Source organism: Numenius arquata, chromosome 8, assembly GCF_964106895.1.
Source record: "Numenius arquata chromosome 8, bNumArq3.hap1.1, whole genome shotgun sequence".
Lineage (NCBI taxonomy): Eukaryota > Metazoa > Chordata > Aves > Charadriiformes > Scolopacidae > Numenius > Numenius arquata.
In genome coordinates, this window is record NC_133583.1 from 26,133,180 (window position 1) to 26,159,522 (window position 26,343).

At 56.1% G+C, this 26,343-nt stretch overlaps 1 protein-coding gene and 1 non-coding gene across 2 annotated transcripts in view; both read left to right on the top strand.

Moving 5' to 3' along the window:
• The window catches only part of VAC14 (VAC14 component of PIKFYVE complex), a 71,552-nt gene that overhangs the window by 12,349 nt on the left and 32,860 nt on the right, over positions 1-26,343 (top strand). Inside the window, exons 7-13 of the mRNA XM_074151867.1 lie at positions 1,458-1,564; positions 2,243-2,377; positions 2,626-2,778; positions 5,323-5,383; positions 11,595-11,739; positions 11,997-12,062; positions 22,364-22,514. Coding sequence (XP_074007968.1) covers positions 1,458-1,564; positions 2,243-2,377; positions 2,626-2,778; positions 5,323-5,383; positions 11,595-11,739; positions 11,997-12,062; positions 22,364-22,514 — 818 coding nt within the window. The remainder of the gene's footprint in view (positions 1-1,457; positions 1,565-2,242; positions 2,378-2,625; positions 2,779-5,322; positions 5,384-11,594; positions 11,740-11,996; positions 12,063-22,363; positions 22,515-26,343) is intronic.
• On the top strand, positions 4,364-4,434 carry TRNAG-GCC (transfer RNA glycine (anticodon GCC)). The gene has a single exon. It is a non-coding gene; the product is annotated as a tRNA-Gly (tRNA).

Below are 26,343 nucleotides of genomic sequence, written 5' to 3' on the forward strand. Positions count from 1 at the left end.
ATCTGGCCGGCTTGGTTGGTGGATCAAAGCGTCCTTGGCCAAAGCCTCCCTTCCTTGCCTTGTTGTGGCTGGAGTGGCCGTGGAGGACACTGTGGTCTGTGCTGGGGACGGGGCGTCTCGGTTGAGCTGTGTCCTTGCCAGCCCTTGCATCCAGTATCGGAGCCGCAGAAGCTCTGGTGCGCTTCTGGGATGGATTATGAGCCTTTTGAACAGCGTGCGAGCTGCTCTTGGCGAGGTGGGGCACCAGCACAGCCTCTCCGGCCTGGAGAAGAGGAGCCAGCATCGCGAGCTTGCTCCTCCGATCCACTGCTGGTCTCGAGACGGGGGCGTTTTGAAGCACGGTAGTGGCTGGGTGGACTCAGGGAGGTCAGAAGGTCTTGGCTCTTTGTGCTGGGAGGGGGTAACTGGACCTGTTTTGTCGTGCACGAGTCAGTGGTGTGACTGGCCTGGGTCTGTCCCGCTGCCGAGCCCTCCCAGATCCTCCCTGCTTCTTTCTTTCCCAGTGTCCACACGTCAAGGATCAAGCGCTGAATGCTTGAGGGAGGGGGGGGTCATCTGCTCCCCATCCCAGCAGAGCCTGGGGGAGGCTCTTACAGGAGTTGTGGGACGTGCTGGGGGGGCTCCGGGCAGCCGTCACTTCCATCCTCAGGCAGGGCATCCACCTGCATCCTTGGGGCAGGGCGAGTTTGTCAGCCCCGTCCTTCCCAGCTGTGCCACCAGCATCCTTGCTGTTATGGTTTGAAAAACCCACAATTTATTGCTGTTTAGACAATTATTCTCTCCCCGCCTGGGAAGGGGAATCGGGGGAAAAACAAGGAAACACAAGGGTTGAAATATAAACAGATTTAATAGAATAACACTAAATAATTAACATTAATAATGCTGAAGATCCAGCATTGATCCCGATACCAATATAAACCACACGAGGACTGTCCCCAGCCCGTCCCATCCCAGGGAGCCGTGCCCTCCCCGCAGGGACAGCTGATGTGGGACACTGCGAGCGCTGCGGCTTCGGGAGGAAGGGAAGGGCTCAGGGCTCCGGCACCGGGGCAAGGAGTTCTCAGGATCCCAGCCACCAAGGCGGGGAGAGAGAGAGAGAGAGGACTCCTCAGCAAAGTTTCTAATTTATACTGAATGTGGCGTTCATGGTATGAAATAACCCTGTTGGCAGCTTGGGGCAAGTGCCCGGGTCTTGCTCCTCCTCGTCCCCGCTCCTGGGGAGCTCGAAATCACTGAGACCTTGAAACCCGCACCCCGGAGCTGGCTGTAAAGGGAATGTTGTCACCACTTGACACACTGGAGTCTTGTAAAAGTGCAGTTTTCCCAAGCATTAGAAGAGAAATTTGTTCTGTGCCGCTCAAACCAGGACAGTTTCTATGTGTTTTATGGAGACTGGGCTCTCTAGCTTCTCCGTCCAAGGCCACCGAGCTCTCACCGGTGGCTCTGCCTCTCTGCAGGTGCGAGGTGGCTCTGGGGGAGTTCCTCAAGGAGATCAAGAAGAATCCCTCCAGCGTCAAGTTTGCAGAAATGGCCAATATCCTGGTGATCCACTGCCAGGCGGCGGGTGAGTGAGTGCCCGGGACCAAGCGCTCGCGTCCGTCTGCGGTTTTGCGGTACCGACCGTAGGTTGGGGCCAGGAGTTTCCCGCTGGGCTCTTCGGCAGCGGTAGAAGGTGACGGCGGCAGCTGGACGTGTTTCCCGAGAAGGATCTTGTCCCTGAGCTGTGCTCGTCGAGCTTCAACTGCTCTTTAAAGGTTGCTGAACCGGGAGTGGGTTTCTTATGAGATAGAAAAATAGAAAGAAACTGAGACTGCTTGTTCTTGATTAAACTGATGCCCAATGAATTTATGCTTTTTAAGCCTAAAATCTGGCCGGCTGCCCCAGCAACGCTCCCTTTTTCAGAATTTGGGGGGGGGGTGTTAATAAAACCCCAGCTCTGGGAGCAATGCTTGACCCCAGACACACAGCTGCTACAGGTGTGACAGAGGAAACACCCTCATGCGCTAGGAAGCTTGACAGGATATTTGTAAGTGAGGAAACCTGGATTATGGGTCGACCTGGGTTAACTCTGAAACCTAATGATTGTGTTTAAGCTCAACCTCGCCGCAGATTCAGTTCTTACCTATCTTCTGTGGGACTAAGCTGTCCCAGACTAGGGTCTCTCTGGGTGGAGCAGAGGCAGCTCGCTGCTTGCAGGTGGTCCTTTCCTTTCCCTCACCTCTGCTTGCCCCCTGTCTTCCAGATGACCTGATCCAGCTGACAGCCATGTGCTGGATGAGGGAGTTCATCCAGCTGGCTGGCCGGGTGATGCTGCCTTACTCCTCGGGCATCCTGACGGCTGTCCTGCCGTGTCTCTCCTACGATGATCGCAAGAAGAGTATCCTTGTAACTCGAAGCTGCTCCCGTTCCTGCTACAGCAACCTGCAGGGAAGCGCCTGTTTCCTGCTCCCAGGGCGCAGGGCCAGGAGAAGTCCTCCCACCCAGTGCTAAAACCTTCATTGCCCCTGTAGATGTGACAGGGCTTGCAGTAGCTGGGTTGGGGAAGCCCTGATGGGGCTGTGGTGGCTTCTCCGTGGCACCTAACCACGTGTGGGACTGTGTGTTCCTTACACTGCCTCCACTCAGACATCAAGGAGGTGGCCAACGTGTGCAACCAGAGCCTGATGAAGCTGGTCATCCCAGAGGATGATGAAGTGGATGAGGCCAAGCAGTCAATGACCCTCCCGGCAGAGCCCACCTTGGAGGAGTCCCTCTCCAAGCCAGAGGCAGCGTCCAGCGGTGAGTCCCCGTTGGTGTGGGGGAAGCCATTAGAGGTGTGGGGAAGGTCAAGGGAAGGTCTCAAGAGAAGTTCTTGGGTTGGTTTGGTGTCTTGGGGCAGCTCAGGGCACACAGGTCCTCTGTGCTTTCTTTGAGCCTTGCAGTCCTGTTCCACAGATGATCCTCAGCACATTTGGTGCTGTCTGTGTAGAGGGTCCCTGCTGCAGCCCTGGTGAGCATCCTCATCACGCTTCGGTTCGACTTAGTCATTAAGTTGACCTGAAAAAGATCATTTATAGTCAAACATTTAATGTCTTGCTACATAACAGGGGAAGAGAATAGCCCTCTGTCCTGTGGTGGCTGGTTTGGGAGGAGTTACCATCACCTGAGGAGGGCTCAGAGAGCTGTGTTAGTCCTAGGAGAGCATCAACACGAGTGTGGAGGATGGCTGTGTTGCGGAAGGGTAGAGAACATAAAGGAGAAGAATTTTGGGTCCTTTCCAAATTCATGGCGCTCTTGAGACCATGCTGTGGGTATTGTCCCAGTCCTAAAACTTCCAGAACAGAAAAGATAAAAGGTTGCAAGAGGGATGGGAGGCCTGGAAGAGTGTTCCAGTGAGCAGAAACTCATGGAGAAGGTCCTGGTGGACTGGTGCCTTCCAGCACCGCTTTGATGCTGTTGTCCTGGGATGAGGAGTTGCTACTTCTGGCACTGGCACGTCTGTGTTGTCGTGTAAAACGTGTGTGACATTTAAATCACGTGGGCTGATCTGTTGTGTTTTTCTGGCGCTGCAGGTTCAGCAACGTGCTCTTCTGAAACACGCCCCCAAGCAGCTTTTGGAAAATCTTGCCGTGAGAGGGGGCGGGAAGGTGGGAATTAAAAGGCTGTAAGGGTTTTCTTGTACAACAGTGGCCGGGTCAAGGAGGAGGCAGGGAGCAGAGAGTTGCATGGGGCAGGCAGGAGCAAGCAGGAGCAGGGAGCTGCATGGGATGGGCAGGAGCAGGCAGTGGAGCAGGGAGCTGCGTGGGACAGGCAGGAGCAGGCAGTGGAGCAGGGAGCTGCGTGGGACAGGCAGGAGCAGGCAGTAGAGCAGGGAGCTGCATGGGACAGGCAGGAGCAGGGAGCAGGCAGTGGAGCAGGGAGCTGCATGGGACGGGCAGGAGCAGGCAGTGGAGCAGGGAGCTGCATGGGACAGGCAGGAGCAGGCAGTGGAACAGGCAGGAGCAGGGAGCAGGCAGTGGAGCAGGCAGTGGAGCAGGGAGCTGCATGGGACGGGCAGGAGCAGGCAGTGGAGCAGGGAGCTGCATGGGACAGGCAGGAGCAGGCAGTGGAACAGGCAGGAGCAGGGAGCAAGCAGTGGAGCAGGCAGTGGAGCAGGGAGCTGCATGGGACGGGCAGGAGCAGGCAGTGGAGCAGGGAGCTGCATGGGATGGGCAGGAGCAGGCAGTGGAGCAGGGAGCTGCATGGGACGGGCGGGAGCAGGCAGTGGAGCAGGGAGCTGCATGGGACGGGCGGGAGCAGGGAGCTGCATGGGACAGGCAGGGAGCTGCATGGGACAGGCAGGGGCAGGCAGCGGGGCAGGCAGGAGCAGGCAGCAGGCAGGGCAGCATTGGTGGTTCAGTGGTAGAATTCTCGCCTGCCACGCGGGAGGCCCGGGTTCGATTCCCGGCCAATGCAGCAGCTTTTTTGGAGGGGAAAAATGCAGTGCCATAGCACAACAACCAAATATTTTCTTTTTTTTGTTTGTTTTTATTATTATTCCTTGTTTATCCCGAGAATACCTCATTTCATTAAAACCTATCGCAGAAGAGCTTTACAACATCAACAGAAAGTTGAAGTCCTTTACTGTCTACCCCCTTGGGGCTGGATCGCAGCCTGAAGCACGCAGGACCAGAGCAACCTGTGATGCTTTTTGCACCTCCGACTCCCCGCTCTGCTCCCTGGTTGTGCTGATGTGGCAGTGCCGCTCCGCCTGTCAATAGAGGCAGTTGGCACAAGGGGGCAGGAAGAGTCAAGTTTATCCTGTGGTGCTTTGTCACCCTTGCTTGTAAGAGCCGGTTTTAGCACGAAGCAGAGGTTGGAAAAGCTGTTTGGGGTCGCTCGGATTCCACCTGGAGTCATGCCACGGAAGAGCTGGCCAGGAGGAGATGTCCTGGGTGGGATTCAGCCTTTCCTGTGCTTGTGTGGTATCTCTAGCTGTTGAAATCTAGACTCTGGAGTCCCGAGCTCCTTCTTCAAGACTGGTTGAAACCATCAGAAGGATGTGTCTGGGTCTCCACTGCAGAGGAGGAGACCCGGTTTGGGGCAGAGGTCTGAAGCTGTGCAGCCTGCATTCTGCTGGGTAAATGCAGTCCTGTACCAGCTTCGTCCAGTGCCTTTAGCAGCGGAGAAGAGCTTGACAAGGAATGTAGAAAGCTCACGGCAGGGGGAAAGGATCCTCAGAGGTCCCTGGACCCTCAAATTATGGCTGGTGATGTCTTTGCAGAAGATCATGGAACCTCTCAGTCCTGCTCCCCGCCTTCCCTGCCATCCCACTAACTGTGGCTCCTCTTTCTCTGCCCCCAGGTTCTCTGGACGCATCCGGTGACTCCAACTTCAGCAACAGCAGTGTCTTCACAGTAACTAGGTAGGGTCTGTGTGACGCTTCAGAGGGGCTTGAGAAGAAGGGAAGGCTTCTTGGGGTACAGACGATGACTGACAAAGCTGTGGGGAGGGTTGGTCTGGGCTGAAAAGCAGTTGGGGTCTCCTGGGTCCCAGTGGGGTGGATGACTGGGGATGCTCTAGGAGTTGACTGCTTCTCTGTGATGCTTTTGCACCAAAATGTCCTTGATTTTACAGTAAACTGAGGTGCTTGCCCCCCAAGGAGACCTTGCAAAGCCCCTCAGGGAGGTCTGGTGCTGTGGGGCTGCACCCAATGCCACGCCGTCCAGCTCTAGCTGCTGGAGAGGCAAGGGGTCTGCTGCCAACCTGTCCCCCCCTGCCAGCCTGTCCCATCATAACACATCCCAGAGCAACGCCAGCCTCAGCTTTCCAGGTTGACCCACTTTACACCTCCGTTTCTTTTTTACAAAGCCCAGCAACTCCCTTGGTCTTCATGATGCCCTCCGTTGTTTTTTTTTTTCCTCTCTTGAAAGTACAGATCTTTACGTTTGCCCCCAGATGTTGTTTTTTGGCTGTTAAGTGGTTTTCCCCGGCTTTTCTGTCACTGCTGCCTCTTGGCCCCGCACAGCCCTTTAAGGGTTTAAGGGTAGGGCTGAAATTGGGAAGGGGAAAGGAAAAAGGAGAGGCATTAAATCAGGAGGACAAGCGATAACTGCGTCTCTGTGCTGAAGAACTGGCACCTGGGGGAGAGAGGGAGTGACCACCGAAGGGGACAGAAGCAGGAGGGACTCGGTCACAGTGTCACCAAGAGCCAGGAGGAGAACGGCTGCCCAGAGCGATCCGCCAGATCCCCAAGCGCTGGGGAAAACCATCCGGGACAACAGGCGAGACCTTTCACGTCTTTAAGAGACTTGGTTTTGCAGAGGGACTTGTTCTTAAGCCCTTTTAAACAGGAAACTCCGGGCTTTATCCCGGGGTTTACCTGCTCTGAAGCCCGTTGCCCACCCTGTGTGACCTCTCTGCTGGCCCAGCATTGGGACCTGGAAGATTTTCACAGTGGCACCCGTTGTGGAGAACCACCACGGGAGCCCTAGACATCTGCCCGGCGGTCTCATCTCTTGCTCAGGCTGCCTGGCCCGGCCCTGGAGCCGGAGGAAGGGGAGAGCTGGTCACCAGTAGCCAGTTGCAGCCATAGTTCACGCTGGGGAGCTGCCTGCATGCTGAACGCCCACTGGGTGTCAAGGCAGGACCACGGGAAACCATCACGTCGCCTTGAAAAGCTGGAAAGCCCGCAAACAGAGGAAGTCGCAGCTGCCTTTTAAGATGAAGTCACTCTTTGCTCGTGTTTTTGTTCCTTTTTTTTTTCCCCCTCCTTCCTCCTCCTCCTCCTGCTTCCCCCCTTCTCCCCCCCGTCTCTCCTGGCGAGCAAGTGATGGAGCATGGCCAGGCCTCCAGCTCTCACGCCCTCTTCTCCTGCCCTCCCCGCGGAGGAGGACCTCGGTCAGCAGGGGCGGAGGAGCTCACGGCCCGGCGTCTGCAGCAGGGACATCTTTCATGAAGATGCCATCCAAGAAGATGATGAGGCCCGACCGCTCCATAGATGGATGCTGGGCACGTTCCTGTGGCCATAAACTGTCACGTGCCCCCCCCACCTCTCCCTGCTCATAAAACATGCTGTTGGTGATCCAAAACACTTCCAGGGTGATTGCCAGCTTCGCTTGGAGGGAGCTTCCTGGTGGCATTCCTTAGGAAACTGGGGACGGTGGCTGTGCCAAGACAGAAACCGGCTGCCGGGCGAGCCAGGATGGAGGGGCTGCGGGGCTCCCCGTGCAGGTGGGGCTTCCCGCTTCCAGCTTCTGCAAAACCCGTCGTTGGAAGTGGACCAGAACCAGTGTTTTGGAGGCGCTGGAGGCTTCCTCTGGGCCAGCTGACCCCGCTGAGGCTGCAGTCCCAGTTCAGGAAGGGGAGGTGGAAATGTGGTGGCTGGAGCAGAGCCCGGGCTTCCTTCCGTCAGTCTGAGCTGCTGCAGGAGAAGATGCAGACGTCTGTCCTGCGTCGCCGGACCCAAACAGCTGGAAAGTGGCTTTTTAGGCTCTTGTAACTGCGTCGGTGTTTCAGTACAAGACCTGGATGGTTTGAGATGTGCTGGGGTTTGGGTCTCAAGGCCAGGCTGGACGGGGCTTAGAGCAACCTGGTCTAGTGGGAGGTGTCCCCTGCCCAGGGAAGAGGGTGGAACTAGATGATTTTTAAGTTCCCTTTCCAACCCAAACCATTGTATGATGACGTGGGGGCTCCAGAGGAGCCATTGTGGTCCTTTCTGATGCAAGGCTTCTGGTTTTGGGTGGTGTTCAGTAACACACAGACACGTGAAGCTGAAGAAAGGGCAAACGACTGCCACGTGGCTGAACTGCTCAAGGCTGCATTTAAATCAGGCTTTTAAACGTGGTAGTTAGGGCTTGGTACAAAGCTAAAATTGGTGCTGCTTATCTCATGCTGGAAGTTGCCGTAGTCCTGTGCCCAGAGCCCTTGAGAGTGAGCTGGGGAGCTCATGGAGGTGATGAACACTTGGGCGGAGGGTAGGGATGGTGCTGAGTGCCCTGCAGCACCCAAGGGATGGTTGGCTGAAGGCAACACGATGGCTTGTTTTGAGCTCATGCCTTGGAGTCCCGTTCTGCAGCAGCTTGTCTGGTGGAGTCTGCCTTGGTCCAGGTTTCAGATCCTCCTGAGGCTCCTCCTGACTCTCCTCTCCAGCCTGGAGTGAAGAGATGGGTTCCCTTCCCTGCTTCTACTGTGCTGTTGGGTGGATGAGCTGGAGGGGGGACCTTGGGCACGCTGTCCCAGCCCTTGTCATGGTGACCTACAGCTTGTTGGATGCCTCTACCTAGACCTTAGCCTCATCTCTTCACTGGGAGAGCCGCTCGTGGGCACTTCCCGTACTGGGGAACCGCAGTAAGGAAGGAGAAGGAAGCCAAGAGCACTGAAATGAGAGCGATGGAGGAGGAGAAAGCGACAGCTTGTGGGACCGAGAGCAGAGAAGGAGCTATTTTACCTCCTGGCTGCTGGCTCGGGCCCATCGAGCGGCACAGCTGCCAGCCCGTATGGGAGCTGCCCTTGTGACTTGGACCACAATGAAAGAACCTGGATATTTCCACCCTTGGCAAGGCCGCTTAAAGGCTAGAGCCTGGCCTAGACCTTAACCTTCTCTGAAAAACGGGGTCAGGAAAGCAGCTGGGCCAGGCAGAAGGCCAGGAGGGAGATGACAGCTCAGGCGTTGGCAGAGAAAAGGCGACTGCTGAGGAGAGGGATGGCAGAAGCCCTTGAAGAAAGGAGAGAAATGAGAAAATGGGCTGATAAAGGGACGTGGGGTGAAAAAACATCACCGTGGGTTGAACGCAGTGGGAAAGTGAGCTCTGTTGCTGTGCTGGAGGATGCTTTCTGAGATGGAAACCAAGACCTGGGTGGTTTGAGATGCGCTGGGGCGTGGGTCTTCTGCCCCACTGCTCATCCTGAGCGTAGGGTACCAGCATCCAGAGGTGAGAGCCTGGTACAACCCCCATCGTTGCTCGGTTTGCCCTAAAACCATGTCCTCGCTGTCACAGGCGAACCAGGGAGGCGGTGCCAGGGCTGCGTTTCGTCCTCGGGAGGAGAATCTGGGGTAGTGGGTTAGATGGAAGCGATTGCATCTGACATCTGCCCGGCTGCAGATGCCGGCGTGGCGGGCCCGGGGGGATGGCATTAATGCAATGCCATTACTGCCGCTGCCTGGGGATTAAGGAGAGCCAGAGCGAGCTGCGAGAGCCCGCTCCCGAGCCGCATCCATGGCAGCCATCGCCGTGCTCAGCTGCTGCTTTTCCTCCCGGAAAAGGCAGCATCCCACGGGGATCCGGTGCGGCTCCATCTCGGAGAGATGGGAACGTGATCGGTGGGAGATTTTTAACCTAATTTCACACGTTCATCAAACCTCTTGCCCTTCAGGACGACACCCTGGTTTTGTGCTGAGTCAATGAACCACTTCTCCACCGGCAACCCCCCAGAAAGGTTTATCTCGGCAGATGTGGGGAAAGGAGAAGCCGGTGAGGAGCTTTGCCCAGCTGCCATCCCTTTTCACCCGAGCTGGACCTTGCAGAGCCACAAGGTTGGTGGGACATGGCATGGCCGGGGTCTGGCTGTCTCGAGGGGAGCCCGGCACTGCCAAGCCACCTCCTGGGGTCACCTTGGGTGCATTTCGGACTCGAGCCCCCCCATGCCCTGCCCACAGCCCACTCCCATGCGGGTGCTGCAACTGCTGGGGAAGGGGTTTTCAGGAGGAACTGTGGCACAAGCTGGGCTGGAGATGGTTTGTCGCTGTGCTGGGAGCAGTCCAGCGCCCTCCTCTAACCATACCACCCCGTGTCCTCCCCGCCTGCCTCCCAGCAGAGCGGAGCTGCTGGATGTGACAGCGCTGAGGCCACCTCCAAACCAGCCGGCTTCACACGCCACTTTTCTGTCCTGTCCTTTAGGCCACTTCCCTCTGAAAGCACACATTATCCCGAGCTGTTGGGGTTTTTTTTTTTCACCCCCATCCTGCACAATCGATGCATATTTTGCCACGGAGATGTAATCGGGGCAAGGATTCGTGCTCCTTTTCCGTCAGGAGCCCTGTGTTGGGTGGGTGACAGGATACGCCACTGCAGGGAGCTAATTCTGCAGGGAAACCAGATACGGGGCTGGTCCAGGCTGGCTTCCATCCTCTGGGATGCTACTCCCTCGGCCATCCCCTCTCCCAAACTCCCCGTGCTCTGGGTCCCTGGGTTCCCCACATCTGAGCTCTGGCTCTGGGCGGTCGTTCGCGACATCAAAGCGACGTTTAGTCCAACTCGAAATGCAATTTGCAGACCCCTCAGCGCCTGTGACGCGATGCAGATCCCGCAGTCAGATATCTGCAGGGCTGCCAGGGGCCGCCTCCTCTCGCCCTTAAGACGTGTGTCCTGGGGAAGATCAAATCCCATTAAGCAGCAGCTCTACTCGCGAATTACACCGTGAGAAATCTGCCCCTTAGGACTTCTCATCAAATGAGATGCCGGGCAGCTCGGCGCACGCGAGAAAAATCGGCTCCAGCCTTGAATAATTCAGGAGCTTGGGTAGGACAGGAGTGACTTTAGCTCTTCAACACAGCTCCCTCTCGGAGATCTGCCAACCATCAAGGCCAACCGTCTCTCCTTAACCTGGGCTCCTCTGACAGATACTTCCACCTCCTTGCTGTTGCGAAGGTGGGATACCATCAGATAGACTTCGGGATCACAAAATGCTGTAACGTGACCTCTTCTGTGTTGGGATCTCCTGTCCCACTGCAGGTCCCAACTATTTGGGGAAAAACTGGAGAGTTTTTCCACCATAGTAAGATCTAAGGGTCTGCAGGCTGTTGGTATTATAAAAGAGGCAACCTCTTGGTGAACTCGGAGAGTTTTTTGCTTTCATCCCTGGTTGGCGTCCAAGAGCTGTCCTCATCTTTTAGGATGGTTTTTGGGAAACAAGATGATGTTCTGAAGGCATCTGCAGTCCCCAGCATGAGTCTGCTGGGATTAGTGGAAACTGGATGTCCTCGCCTGGTTGAGTGGCCCAAGTTGAATTGGAGGAGGTGTGGCTTGATGTTCTCTGCAGACGTTTGAGGTGGTCAAACTTGAGTTGGATTCTGAATGCATTTTGTGGATGTTTAGTCTTCAAACCCCAAACCCGATGACTGCCGTACGGACCAGTTTCTCAATGCAACCGTGGTACTGGGTTCATGTCGTGCAGTGTGTTTTCCTGCAGAGGTACCAGCTGTTTTGGGAAAGTGGTAAATCTTGAAGCCTGGAAGATTTCTGTTTTTTCTCAGGCAAGTTTTTGGTGTGCTGCCATGTCTCTTGCTGTGCTGCTCTATCTCGTAACACCAGTCGGAAGCTACCTGTGCCACATGGACAAACCTGGCCACGTCCAGCCATCACCCTCAGGCTTTCCATCATGGAGCTTGCGTCCTGGCTGTTGTAGCTCTTGAAGACTTGAGTTCTTGGGTTTGCCATGAGCAGATCTGCAGAGAGTAAGAAATGTGGGTGGCTAGGCTGAGTGGGGCAGGAGCAGGCCCAAGGGGACAGTTGAAGTTTCATAGGGTTTGAGCCAAGATGTTTGGTGCAGCCTCCGGTGTGTTGTAGACCTCCCCACCATGGGAGGAGTGAGTTGGACATTACAGTGCTGACCCAGCCTCTTTCTTTTCCACGCAGCTCCGAGAGGATCCAGGTGACCCTGAACCTGGATGGGATAGTTCAGGTGCTGGACTGCCACCTTCATGACACGTCTATTGGGATGATGACCAGAATTGCGGTGCTGAAATGGCTCTACCACTTATACATCAAGACTCCTCGGAAGGTAGGTCAGGGACTTGACACGTGAGCTTCCTCCATGGGGTTGAGCTCATCTGCTCCCTGCCTGCTCTTTGCCAACCAAGTGTCCACCTGCCTTTTCTGAGAAGGCTTTGGCTGCTGGATACCTGGTAGCTTAAGGAAGAGGAGCTCTCCAGCTCAGGTAGAAATTGCTGGTGAGGCTTTTGGCAGCCTCCCCCGGGGTGAGGGGGTAGGGGGTGACCAGGCCTGTAGGACTGAAGCCATCCGTCTTTCTGGTTCTAGATGTTCCGACACACCGACAGCCTCTTCCCCATCTTGCTGAGGACCCTCTCAGATGAGTCGGATGAGGTGAGTGGTGCAGAAGTCTTCCTGAAAGCTTACTGTCTCCACATCTGGCTGGGCTTTGGATTTTTGGGGTTGAACCGTGGGATTTTGTGAGGCTTGGCCAGTGTTGGCACAGGGGGGTTTAACCCTGTTGGCTAAAGGGAAGAAGACCCAATGCAGAGCCTGCAGGTGACTCCCTGGCTGAAAGCCCCACCGTCTCGGTTAGGCTGGTGTGCTTGGGACCCTCTGTCTCTATAAACCTTCTCCATCTCTGAGAGTTGAGTATGGCTTTAAACTAAAAAGAGGGAATATTTAGACTAGATATAAGGAAGATGTCTTTTACGCTGAGGGTGGTGAGACACCATCCCAGGTTGCCTAGAGAGGTGGGAGATGCCCCATCCCTGGAAACATTCCAGGTCAGGTTGGACGGCTTTGAGCAACCTGGTCTGGTTGAAGACATCCCTGCTCATTGCAGGGGAGGTTGGATTAGATGGCCTTTAAAGGTCCCTTCCAACCCAAACTATGATTCTATTCCATGATCCTTCAAAGCCACCTCCTAAAATTCTGTTTGCCTGCCTGGGAAGACAGCTTAGGGCTTCAGGTCCCAGAGCGGATGTCTTCCTCATGGGGTTGAGTCGTGGTCAGGGCCTTGGTGAGTGGGAATTCAGGCTCTGTGGGGATGAGAGGGGGATCATGTCCAGCTGGTGCTGCAAAATCCGAGTCACAAAGCAGTTCAGCAGCAGCCACCGCTGGCAGGGCAGCATCAGCCTTGCCTGGTGGGGCTGCAGTAGGTGCCCACGAGCTGCTTCTCCACCACAGGCATCATTCAGACCAATGTGGCTTGGGCTCTGGGCCATACTTCTTCCTTTAGCCCCTTTCAGTGTCCTCCAACTCAGAAATCAGGTGCTACCTCATAGTCTGGGCCATAACGCTGTGGGGACATCTGCCCCAAGCCCCTGTGCTCTAGGTGGGACTCATCTGGCTACCTGGTTGCCTTCTCCGCATTGGATTTGCAGGGGCTGGGAACTTCTCGGCTTGGAAGTGAGGAAAAAGGCAGCTATGAGTGAGCCAGATCGCTCTGCCTTCACTCTCCTGCCTGCTCCTGCCCACGTCTTGCCCTCCCAGCAAGGTGCTCTTCATCTCCCGGACCTTCCCCAGGTGCTGCGCCGTTTTTCCCATCTCTTTGTCTTTCTTCCTCACTCCTCTTCTCTCGTTCCGGTCTTCTCCGTTTTCATAGAATGGTTCGGGTTGGAAGCGACCTTTAAGATCGTCGAGTTCCACCCCCTGCCATGGGCAGGGACACCTCCCACTGGATGGAAGGTGTCCTTCCCTTTTGGTACGCTTCATTTTTGGCGTCTTCTCCCCCTCTCCATTGCACCCTGGAGCATTTCTCTGCTTGGGTGGGAGGCTGGCAGCTTCGGTGCTGGTAGAGCTTCTGCCATCGGCTAGATACATCTTGCCCAGAGCCGGGAACGATCCTGGCTCTGGGGGGGTGTTGTTTTTTTTTTTGAGGGGGGGGGGGGGGGGAGCAGACCTTCCTCCTGGAATCAAAACCGCGCTCTCTCTGCGTTGCCTGACACGCTCAGGGCATCAAATCCCAACCCCAGGATAACTCCCACGCGCGATGAGGTTGGGGGGTGGGGGGGTGGGTATTGAGAGAGGAGGGAAGGCGGGGGGGGCGGGGAGAATAAGCAAAGCAGGGGGATGACTTGGGCTCGCAAAGGCGAGCGACCGGCTGGCCGTTTTCCATACCCTGCTGCTTACGCTGCAAACCTTTCCAAAAGAGTCCCCCAGCGCACATCTGCCTTCGCAACGCTCCAGAAAGCCTGCATCTTGCAGATAGTCTCCCCAGCTTGGCAGGAGATCGCCGTGAGTCATGTTGCAATTACACTGCTTATTAATATTTGAAATTAAATAAATAAAAAAAGCAGCGCAGAAAGGACCCCGGTGATGCATTTCCTCCATGTGACATGGCTGGGAATGGCTCAAAAGTAATTTTAAGCTGATTTATTTAATCCTGCCTTCTATTTATTTAAACGTTGGGAGGTTGGGGTGTGGGTTTGTTGGGTTTTTTTTTCTTTTTTTAAGGAAATCCATAGAAGAGTCGATCCATTAAACACCACTGCTCAGCTGGCTCCCAACCAGATTCGCTGCTCTCTGCAGAGGAAATAGAAACGCCCAAAAATAGTCGGGGGGTTTTTGAGCTTGGGCGTTTTTGGGGGACGATGAGGACAGATTGAGCTAGTTCACCTGCAGTGCCAGTGCCTGTTAGAAGAGGGGACGTGGGGTGTTTTCTGACCCCTTCCTCCCTGCTCGCTGCGGTATTTGTAGTCACGTTTGTGTTGTCCTGGGGCAGATGGGGATCCCCAGAAGCTCTTGGCTGACGATCTCTGTGGGGGTCCTGTGTGAGGCTTCCCCATCGGTTCTCAGGCGGGGGAAACCTCTCTCCCCTTTCCAGGTAGGGCTTCGTGCGTTGTGTGGGGAAGCACAGGGTGTAACGCAGGTTTTCAGGGTGGGTTTTTTGCTGTCTTCAGCCTGCGACACTGCCATCCCCAAGGGAAACCTGGCTGGGTACCATCTTTCTTCCCAGGAAGGCTGAACATCCTTTCGCAGCGCCTGCAGAGCCCCCAGCACCTGTGGGCGGTTTGGAGGCTCTCCTGATGCACCCCAAAGCTGTCCTGAAGCAGCTGTTTCTCACTTAGCTCCTCACCAAAGGAGAACCTGGCTTTGGAGGGTCAGTGCTAAGTCAGGGCTTCGCATCAGGCTTGAAAGACGGTGCTCAAGCACCCTATTTTTAAGGTCTGGCCTTGCCAAGCTGCTCTCTGTGCGCTTGCCACAAATAGTCAAGCCCAAAGCAAGGAGAGGCACACACTGGATGGAGCTGGGTCCGTGCCCTTTGAGTTGTCACACCTGGTTCTTACTGTTCCAGCAGCGCGAGGTGTTGCACCACCTCCGCCGTGCTGAGCAGGGGCCAGTATCTCGCGGTGCGTCCTGGGTCATCTCTGCCTTCTCCTCCGCCTCCCCTTCCTCCCCCATTCTCCCGCCCCAGTAAAGAAAAACGGTCAAGAGACCTCGTTAAGATGCACAAAGGCAGCGCCAGAGAAGCTGGAGCGGAGCTGAAGCAAGCGATTCCCTTTGATATGTAGAGAAGCCGGGATACAGGATTCCTGGCTGTCAGACTGCTGCACTGCGTCACCTCGTGCCGGTTCCCCTGCTTCCCCGGCAGGGAGATGCTCCATCCCGCATCCGAGACCTGGTTTTGAAGGCAGTCTTTAAAAGCCCTGCTTTAAAATTTCATGTGCTTAAAAAAAACTTCAAGACTAAGAGGATCCTGCTGGGAATGGGGTGTTTTATTCTGCACAAGCTGCTCCTTCGGTCGGTGCGAGTCTCACAGCCCTGACGCCTGGTTCAAGAACCGATGTTAGAAAAGGTGAAAAGCCAAAGCCAAAGCGCCCTTTTTTGGAGCAGTGGGTTGGACCTTTCCACACACAGGTTAAAAGCATCGCTGCTGGAAGGCATTGCTGGAAAGAAGAGGTGCTTTTCGGGTTATCTCCCTCAGCAGGCTCCTGGTGCGAAGGCAGCTTCTGATGGAGCCATTCCATTGTCCTTCCCGGCTGGACTGAGGTGCTGGACTGGGTGTGAAGTCCCACCTGGGACTTCAGGTGGATGCCCCAGGCGGTGAGGGCATCTCTGAGAAAACCCTGACGCAGTGAGGCTGCTGGTTTTCCTTCTTTGCTTTGTTTTCCTTTCTCTGGCTCCAGAATGGAGCTGTTTCTTCACGTGTTCCTGTTTTGCTTATCTGCTCCTCTCGATCTTGCTGGGGGTTGGAAGTTGTGCTGGGACTTTTGTCTGACTCATGCGGGAATGACGCACGAGGTGGTGTCTGATGTGAAGCAGGACAGGCTCCGGCTTCCTCTCAGCTCTGCTAACGTGAAAACCTACCTGCGTTGATGCAGTGGCCAGGCAGGGCTCTGAATACAGCAACAAGATCCAAATGGTTTCTTGGCTCGCTGTATCTCCTAGAGCATCCCCAGAAGACTCCTTCTGGCGCTGGATGGGAGTTGGAACCCTTTTCTAGGGAGAGGTTAGTGAGCCTGGGCCACCACCTGTGGGGGTAGTGATGGACTTCGACCTTCAAGCCAACTTCTCCATGGCAAGCTGGAACGTTTTGCCATTCTCTTGGGCTCCCAGTATTAAACTAGGAGAGGAGGAACCCTGAATACCTCCTGGTATTCATCTCTCTCCCTTGCTATTAACTCCTCCACCCCTCCTGCTGCGGCACGGCAGGGTCTGGAAGCCCAGGTCTCTCTGAGCTGTGCCATCGCGCTAAATCCTGGCCAGCTTCTCCCATCGCGCCCAATTCCCAGTATGACGGAGCCGAACAAAACCTTGTGCCAAAGGTTTTTGAATAGCTGCCTTAGCGGAGTTGGGTTTGGAGAGCTTGGCTCTGTTGGTTTTAGAGCCGTTGCGCTCCAGCTCCCAGCCTTTAATTCACCACGGCCAAAATATAGTGACCCCGTGCTAAAGCAGAGGGTAAAGAGGGTGTGTGTTTTTCAAGAGAGGAGTTACACTGAGGGCGAGCTTTGGGCTGAAATGGTGGGCTGTAGAGAGAGGTATGTAATTCCAGTTGGATGGTGGAAAATGTGGTCAGCCATACGTGGAAGCAGCCCCTAAACAGAAGTCTTCAAGCAGGGTGGGTGATGCTTTCTCTAAGGACTCGGGGCTTTGCAAGGGCACTGGGTTGAAAAATAATCCGTGCACTGCATCATGCAGGGATAGGGAGTTTCTTGGGGGGGGAAAACATGATTTACAGGGAGCTTCTTGGCTCAGCAGCAGTTCCGCACCATAATGGCATGGCTTCCATATACATATGCGTATACTGAACAACCAGTGGCAAACTGAGCTCAAGGTGGCTTCCAGAAGGTGCCTGTAGCGTTCCTGGGTGAAATCACGGAGCAGACTAAAAACCACAGAAAACCTTTCTGCCGCGGAGGACAGGCAATCCCTGTCCCGGGGTGGGACGAAGGTGTAGGATGAAGGATGCGGGATTTGGAGAGCTTGGCTTTGGGTGCCTGGCTCCCCAGGGTGCAGAGGGAGGTTCTGTGTGGGAGACAGAGCAGCAAGTAAAAGCAAACCCTTTGCCTTTCACAAACTCTTGGGACTCTGGGTGCTGAATTTGCAGGGGGTGCAGGCATCCAGCCCCCCCTCCCCAGGGACGCTCCGGCTTCCTCCAGCCTGGTCCCCACGGTTGGACCTGTCCTGCCTCCTTCCCTGCCCTCTAATGCATGAAGGAAATACCTCCTTGGCATCCCTCCCCGTGCCTGGCATCAGGTGGTGTGTTAAGCTCCCACTCCGCTAATTAAACACATTTAAGGAGGTGCTCTGAGCTGTGACGGAGCTCATGCTCCTGCCGCTCGGGGGGGCACCGTTTCGGGTGGCTGTGGCCGTGTTACCAAGTGTTGTCCCCCCCACCCCCTGCTGTATTCCCTGATGCTGTGAGCGTGTGTTAGCACTACCTGGCAGGATTTGCCCCGAGGAGAAGCCCCCAGCCCCACTGCCTTCCCTCTGTCCCCATCCCCTCCCAGCCACAGGCTGAAATCCGATGGCTTTAAAGGTGGCAGCAGGGGGGGGTGGGAGGGGAGGTCTTGGCAAGATGAGAGGATGAAAGTTGCCGTGCCGGGGACCTGAAAGGAGGGCCGGTTAAATTGGTGTGGGAAGATTAATGGTGGTTTTTCTTTTCTTTTTCTGTCTTTAAAGCCGGTGGAGGCCAGGGAGGCCGACACACAAGTTTGCTTTTCACACCCTGTGTGTCTGGGGCTCGGCTGCTCTCGGCTCCAGGGCTGCCTGCCCATGCTCGCCTCCCTTCCCCTGGCTACGACTAAAAGGTTTGGAGGGAGGGGGAAAAAAAAAAAAAACCCTAAAACAAAATAAATGAAGGCCTCTGGGGCAGCCTTGGTGCATGCCGCCGCAGCGAGGGGCTGCGCTGGAGCCGTAGGGCAGGAGGCAGCACCCAGCAGCATCCTCAGCTTCCCTGGTCCCCACCAGATCGCTCCTCCACCTCCCTGTCTTGCCAGTAATGGGGTTTTCCACACCCCACCCTGAGCTCGATCCTCTTTGGAGAAGTGCTTTGCTGTCCTTAACCTTCCTGTTCCCTGTCTTGGTGGCACCTTGCTTCAGCCAGATTCCCATCTTCTCCTTGGTGAGGTTAACTTTGGTCCTTGTTTCACTGCCCTGGGACATCCGAGGCTGCCTGCGAGCATCTCCCTGCTGCCCGCAGGCATTTTAATCTTTTAATTTTTCAATATTTTTTTAAAAAATGTTCCATAAGTACCAGCAAGGACAGCATCTTCAGGAGGAGCTCAGTCCCTACGCTTGCCATCGTGTGTGCCCCAGGAGCTGCTGCCCTGGTGTTCTGGTAGCCAGCACGTGCTGCAGGCTGCTCAGTCTCTCTCCTGCAGCGGATTTGGGGGTCACCTCCCCTTCCTTTGCCAGGGCCAGAGGCAAAGTCCTCCCCAGGAGCATCAAGGCCATGTTTTGCACACAGGAGGTGCGTCCCTGCCCCACGTGCCGTTCGGGGACTGCTTTTCCCCTCCTCCAGCAGAGCTGGTCTCGGCTTCGTTCAACCAGAACAAGCGGCAAATTAACCTGACCTAGATCTGGAGAAGCCAGAGAGACCGACGGGTTTTGTGTGCCCTCAAAAATCTGTGCTCTGAAGGCAACACAGGGAGAAATCTCGTCTATTCCCAGGGAGGAGAAATAGCTGCTTATTTATAACTGTCTGGTAACCTGCTCCTCATCCCCCAAGCAGGCAGAGCTCGCCCTCCTCCATCCTGCTCCTCATCCCCGTGCTGGGAACAGCTCACAACGTCGGCCGGGTCTCACCATCCATCGCCGTGCTGCTTCCAATTCCCACTAACCAGCCCCACGCTCACCTAGAGCAGGGGTACGCTGCCCCACAGCTCATCACCGCTGGGAAACCTCCACGGAAATCCCTTCTGGGCCAGGAAAACACCCTCGGTGGCTACTCCTCGGGGCTGGCCGTGGGGATTGTGCTCTGGCCCGGCAGCTGGGAACATCTCGGCCCCGGTGCTCCAGCGCTGTCGGTTCCGACGGCCGCTCAGCTCCTGACGGATGGGACCGGCTCACTCCTGGCGCAGCCAGCCTGTTGCCATGGCAATGGCAGGATATTGCTTTCTTACAGCCTCCTCGCTCGCACAAAGCCAGCCGCCAGCTTCCAGCTTTGCTTAGCATGGGGATGTGCACCGCATACCAAGCGCTCCCGGCTTTCCTTCCTCCATCCCTGGCTGGGAACCCGCTCTGGAGCATGCGGGGAAGAAGCAGCAGGAGCCAGAACTCCCCTGCCTCTTTCCCACGGCTGGAAAACCCCGCATCTTGGTGGCTGCCTGCTCCTCCTCTTCCTCCAGGTGTTCGTGCGCCCGTCCCTCCTGTTTCTTATTTCCTCCATGTGTTTCATTTGTAAAATGCAGCCCGTGCTGGATTTTTTCCACCTCGTGCCCTCGGTGGCGCCGGTCACTGCTTCCCAGGCAGGCTGGCCAGAGCATCCCGAGCCCAAGCAGCATCTCGGAGCTGGGGCTTGGCACGCAGCTCTGGGAGGTTCAAAGAATCATGGAATGGTTTGGGTTGGAAGGGACCTTTAAATGTCATCTAATCCAACCCCCTGCCCTGGGCAGGGACACCTCCCACCAGACTAGGTTGCTCCAAGCCCCCTCCAACCTGGCCTTGAAGCCCTCCAGGGATGGGGCAGCCACAGCTTCTCTGGGCAACCTGGGCCAGGCTCTCACCACCCTCACAGCAAAGAGTTTCTTCCCCACATCTCATCTCCATCTCCCCTCTTTCAGTGTCAAACCCTTCGTCCTGTAGCTCCCCTCCCTGATCCAGAGTCCCTCGCCAGCTTTCCTGGAGCCCCTTGAGGGACTGGAAGGGGCTCTAAGGTCTCCCCGGAGCCTTCTCTTCTCCAGGCTGAACCCCCCCAACTCTCTCAGCCTGTCCTCCCAGCAGAGGGGCTCCAGCCCCCCCAGCATCTCCGTGGCCTCCTCTGGCCCCGCTCCAACAGGTCCGTGTCCTTCTGCTGTTGGTGTCCCCAGAGCTGGAGGCAGCACTGGGGGGGGTCTCCCCAGAGCGGAGCAGAGGGGCAGAATCCCCGCCTCGCCCTGCTGGCCACGCTGCTGGGGATGCAGCCCAGGATGCGGGGGGCTCTCTGGGCTGCCAGCGCACGTTGCATTGAATTAACGATCTGACCTCGCAGTATCAGACATGTCTCTAAATGTTCGGGGGGCAGCAGGGGTGACTTCTGCCAGCCTAGGGTCTTGGTCCTGTTTCCTGATGCTGGGGGAGCTGCTGGTGCACTCTAGGCTGGACCACGGCCCAAGGGCTTGGCTGGATAGGTGGACCGTAGGGGGTGGATTGTGGCAACACCGAATCCAGCAGGGTGGCAACCACAGGCAGCTGGTTCCTGTGGTACATCAGCCACGTGTTGCTACAGCCTTGGCGTGATAGGAAATGCCATCCTGGTTGTGTTGGCGTGTGTGCTGAGTTGGGCAAAATCAGTAGCTTGAACAAGAGTCCTGGCTCGCACCCGCCTGCCGGCCCTGGTAGCCAAGCCCGGAGTCTCTTTGCCGTTTCAGCCAAAGACAATGAGAGCTGGAAACCTCCACGGGGTGTTGTTTCCCCAGCTGTGAGAGCTTGAGACCCAAATTAGTGCCTTCCCCCCCCACCGCTGGAAGGCTGCAAGTTCAGCTGAGCCAGATGATTAGCCACTAGAGAATCTACAGGGGGCTTCAGGAGACCTGGCATCCTGAGCTCTGCTCAGGGCCATCCTCCACTAGAAACGAAACGCCGCCGGCTTGGCTTTATCTGAGCCATGGATGCTTGAAAGCTGCGGGAAGAGGGAGGACCGAGGTTTCTCCTCTGCCAGGGACCACAGAGCCCCTTCCCTGGAAGAGGATGAAGGCTGGCGGTGGCAGTGATCTCCAGTGCTGGCAACGAGGTCCCATCCTTGACAGCATCACGGAGGTGCTGTATTCTTTGGTGACAGCAGCACAAGTTGTTGTTGTCTTCTTTTTTTTCTTTCTTTTTTTTTTTCTTTTTTTTTCCCCCTCCCGTGGGGAGCCACGGGCTGGGACTTAAATCATGTTTAATAGGCACAGGGTCTTCCCGAGGGTGGTGGAACCTCGTGGTGCCCACAGCAGGCTGCGTCCCCAGCTCTGCACCGCAGCCCGGACACCACGCTGCCTGCTCGCAGGCTGCTGGGGGGGGCTTGAAATTCGTCAACCCTAATTACACACCAAAAAAAGAACATCCGAAGATATCTGCAGCAGAGAAACCCAGGGGCTGCTCTTTTTGATTTTCAGGGGTCATATTTTCAAGTTCTGCCCCATCAAAAAAAGGCATAATTAGGTGGGGTTTTTTTAAGGGGTAAAGGGTGGGGGGTTCTTTTTTTTGGGGGGTTTTTTTTTTTTGGTAGCTCAGAAGCTAAAACTCCCCCAGAACTGCAGCTCCTCAAAAAGCTGCCTTATGAGAACTTGTGGGAAGCCTTGGGATGCTGTTCTGGTGGGTGGGCAAGGGGTGGTCGGGGATGTGCTGTGCTGGATGCTGAGGGGTTGGACGTGGCAATGGGCCCTTTTTTGGCAGCGTTTCTGCTCCCCACAGCCCCGTCACGCTCCGAGCACCGGGGACGGCTGCTGAAACGTCGAGACCCAAGGACGTTTTTGAATGAAGGGGGACCCAAAATAGCCCGAGACATGAGAAGGGTTGAGGACAAAAAAAAAAACAAAACCCTCAACCCACCCTGTAATATCTTCTCCAGAAATGCTATATATAGACTAATTCGGTGATTTCTGGAAGGAAAGAGCTATAAAATCCAAATGGCAGCCAAGCCTGCGATGGGGTGCGGCCCTGAATGGGGCAAGCTGGGGGCACAGGGGGGCTGCTGTTTGCCCCCGAGAGCATTCCCACGCTCCTGCTGGGGTTGTCCCACATCGGTGGTTACGAAGGGGAGTGGGGAAGACCAGCCCTCCCCAAAATGGGAAAAGGGAGAAGCAAGCCCTGCTCCCAGTTGAGTAAATTTGGTTTAACTGGAACTCGCAGAGCAGAAACTGGGGGGTTTTTCTCCCTTTTTCTCTTTCCCGCCCCATCCCTTTGGCAATCATTTGGAATTTCCACTATGAACTTCATAGGTGGTCCTCTTTTCCCTACGCTTTTCACCGGGATTTGGTGTTTGCTTCCCATCTCACCCTCTCCGGCTGTGGGTTTGGAAAGGAGAGCTCACCCCTGTGGCTCACCCTGCGCCATCCCTGTCTCCGCAGGTTATCCTGAAGGACCTGGAGGTGCTGGCCGAGATCGCTTCTTCCCCAGCAGGACAGACAGAGGGTCACGGTCCCTCTGATGGCTCCGATGTGCGACCTGGCCCAGTGGAGCTTCACGTCCCAGCCAGGGCGGGCCAACTGAGCTCCTCCGGTGAGTGCCACAGCCCTGTGCCTCCCCGCTCCATGGGCTCACTCGGTGCTTGGTGGCACCGGTTGGATTTGCCTGGGAGAAGAAGCATCTCTCGCAGTGATAAATCATATCATGGAATGGTTTGGGTTGGAAGGGACCATAAAGCCCATCCAGTGCCACCCCCTGCCCTGGGCAGGGACACCTCCCATCAGACCAGGTTGCTCCAAGCCCCCTCCAACCTGGCCTTGAACCCCTCCAGGGATGGGGCAGCCACAGCTTCTCTGGGCAACCTGGGCCAGGCTCTCACCACCCTCACAGCAAAGAAGTTCTTCCTGAAATCTAGTCTAAATCTCCCCTCTTCCAGTGTCAAACCCTCCCCCCTCCTCCTATGGCTCCCCTCCCTGATCCAGAGTCCCTCCCCAGCTTTCCTGGAGCCCCTTGAGGGACTGGAAGGGGCTCTAAGGTCTCCCTGGAGCCTTCTCTTCTCCAGCTGAACCTCCCCTCCTCAGCCTGTCCTCCCAGCAGAGGGGCTCCAGCCCTCCCAGCATCTCCGTGGCCCTCCTCAATATCAATATATCCGTCCCCAGATGGCATCACTTGGGGATCGAGGGCCGTGGCGCAGACCAGGGAACTGTCTCTTTCCTCTAGCCCATGTTTTGGGGCTTTAGGACTCTATTTAGCAGCAGGATGCTGCAGTGGCCAGTGTGGAGGGACGTCATTGTCCTATTTTTTATGGGACCTTGGGTGTCAGCCTCTTCTCTCTTTGTAAAAGCCCTTGGAGCCCTGAAACGGGTTCAGGATGGGATGCTGGCTGCAAGCCTGGGTGCCCAGAATATAAATGGATCTGCGAGGGTTCAGCCTGTGCTTATGATATTGTCTCTTCAAGGCTTCTCGTGTTGGCTATGAACTGCTTCACTGCTCTGAGCGTCGGGTAGGACCTCAAAAGAGAGATGAAGAAGGACAATCCTATTTTCTGGGTACTTGGGGGTTAAAAAAAAAAAAAACTTTCATTAATCATCCCGGCACATCGGGAAGCTTTTTTTCCACCTTCCCTTGTCTGTGGCTCATCCTTTGCAGTTCCTTGGCTGCCCCTTCTCCTCCGCTGCTGCTATTTAAGGGCCTCCCCGTTGTACTCCCAAGGCCAGGTCGTCCCAGCCAAAAGCACGTTTCACGGCAGCTTTGGATTGCAACCCCAGCGCGGAGCCAAGGCTGCTTCTCCCCACGCAGGACGCGGCCATGGGGCCTCGCAAAATCACCGGCCGGAGCGGGAGGCTTTGCTTTCCGTTCCCCAGGGCTTTGTTTTCTCCGAAGGTCCCACATCACTCACCCCTCCCTGGGCTCCACACCAGCAACCAGCTGAGTTTTGGGGTTGTTTGGGGGAAGGGGGGGGGTTGGGATTGTTCTGTTTTTTTCAGATCTCCCTGGCCGTAGCCAGGCTCTGCGATGATGGAGGGGTGGCTGGTGACCTCCCCGAGCCCTCTGCGAGTCTCATCCATCCTCCCGGTGCCGGGAGCTCCTGGGTGGGGTGGAGCAGCTGCTGCGGTGCTGGCCAAGCAGCCGAGGAGCCACAGTTTCAGCTCACGCTGATGGTTGTCTGAGGTTTCCTTCCTTGTGGATGCTCTAAAAATAGCAGGCAGGATGGCGTGGATCCGAACGGCTGCCGTGGCCCCTCTGAGCTCTCTGGAAGAGCAACTTGGCTTCGCTTCTTCTAAGTGTAACGTTTGAAAAGCGTCTGGCTCTCCCCACGTTGAGCCAGATCTGCTGGAGACAGAGCTCCTGTTGCCCCACGGTGGGGCAGCTCACCCACCCAGGCAGGTCCTCATGGGCTCTGCCTTTGTCACCTACTTTTACTCTTCCTGATAATGCGCCAAAAAAAATTGGTTTTTTTTGAAATTGATTTGGTGCTGAGCTTTGCACAGTAGTTGGCTTTTACCCAAAGGCAGATGGTTTCTTTGGGGAGGAGAAAAGGAGCTGGTTGGTTGGCCTCAGACGTTTCAGGTGGCCATGGTCCCGACTGGCTCTGACCACCCAGGGCCGAGCGTGGATGGACTGCTGGGCTCTTTCCCGGGGAAACGAGGGGTCACAGCTGGGCCAGGATCCTCCTGGAAAAACAGAGGCTCTGGGAAGAGACTCTTTTTGTTGGAGGGTTGTTTTGGGGGGGGGTGGGGAGCTTTTTCTGCAGCAGGAGGGTGGCCAGTGGCAATCCCTATGTCTGTGGCCCCACTGAGAGTGAGTGAACCCAAATTATGCCCTGTGGGCTGATGTGTTTGTGCATACAGCCCTTCCCAGGCTAAGAGCAGGAGGTGCTGGTACTGAAGAGAGGGTCTGCCCCTTTCTGGGGTCACTGGTTTTGTACTGGGATGTATGGGAGTGTTCCCCAAGCAGACCTCCCTGTGGCTTGAACCCTGGAGGGGTTCAAGGCCAGGTTGGAGGGGGCTTGGAGCAACCTGGTCTGGTGGGAGGTGTCCCTGCCCAGGGCAGGGGGTAGGACTGAATGATCTTTAAGGTCCCTTCCAACCCAAACCATTCCATGATTCTATGATGCTGTTGGAGAGGAGGCTGCAGGGTACCAGCACTTCTACCTGGGGTTAAATTGCTCCATTCCCTTCATCCCACTTCAGACCGAGATGCCATCAGGGCTGGCAGTGGGAGGAGAGCTGAGCTGTCTCAGGTTTGCTCCTCTCCTACTTCTGATGCCCATCTGAGCGTGCAGTTGGTGGCTTTGCAGGTAGACAACCATAGGCACCCTTAAACCCCTTGAGCTTGCAGCAGGTTTCCGTGCTCTCCATCCCTGGTGCTCCAGGCTTTGCCACCCGCACGGTGAGGGGAGGTGGAAGGGGCCAGTGCCCCTGTGGTCTTTCCCCAGCTTCCTCCCTCTCCCTTTCTTCCCTCAGGATGTGTTTATGCAGTTGTTTCCCTGCCATTGAGTTCGGTTTCCTTCAGATGCCGGTTGATTAGTCAGGAAAGCCGTGTCCCACTTCCGCAGCCCGTTCCCAGCTCCAGTTTTTATTTAGCCGCTTTGTTCTCCAGTTAATGTAAGGTCAGTTGGCCTCCACGCCTTCTCCAAACACAATGAGCCAGGGTCAGCCCGGCCCAGCGCCGCCTGGGAGACCCAAAAATCTCTCCTCCCGACCCGCTCCGGCTGCCCTGGGAGAGGGTGGCTGGGTGCTGACCTCACAGAGCCTGTCCTTGGTTGTCCTCTGCCCACTTCTCGGGGACAAGGTCTGGAGAACTGTGCCCAAGAGCTCCCTGCTCCTTGGGGTGATGGTGCAAGCACCCACCCGGTTTGTACGATGGGAATCCATCACCTGCTTTGCTTTGAGAGCGTTTTGCCGCCTGCGTAGAAGTTGGGACAAGTAGCAGGTACCCGAGAGTGGTTGTCATCAAGGCCAGCAGGGTGAGGGGTGGGATTCTGCCCCTCTGCTCCGCTCTGGGGAGACCCCCCCCAGTGCTGCTTCCAGCTCTGGGGACACCCAACATCAGAAGGACATGGACCTGTTGGAGCAGGGCCAGAGGAGGCCATGGAGATGCTGGGAGGGCTGGAGCCCCTCTGCTGTGAGGACAGGCTGAGAGAGTTGGGGGGGTTCAGCCTGGAGAAGAGAAGGCTCCGGGGAGACCTTAGAGCCCCTTCCAGTCCCTCAAGGGGCTCCAGGAAAGCTGGCGAGGGACTCTGGATCAGGGAAGGGAGCCATAGGATGAGGGGGAAGGGTTTGACACTGGAAGAGGGGAGATGGAGATGAGATGCGGGGAAGAAACTCTTTGCTGTGAGGGTGGTGAGAGCCTGGCCCAGGTTGCCCAGAGAAGCTGTGGCTGCCCCATCCCTGGAGGGCTTCAAGGCCAGGTTGGAGGG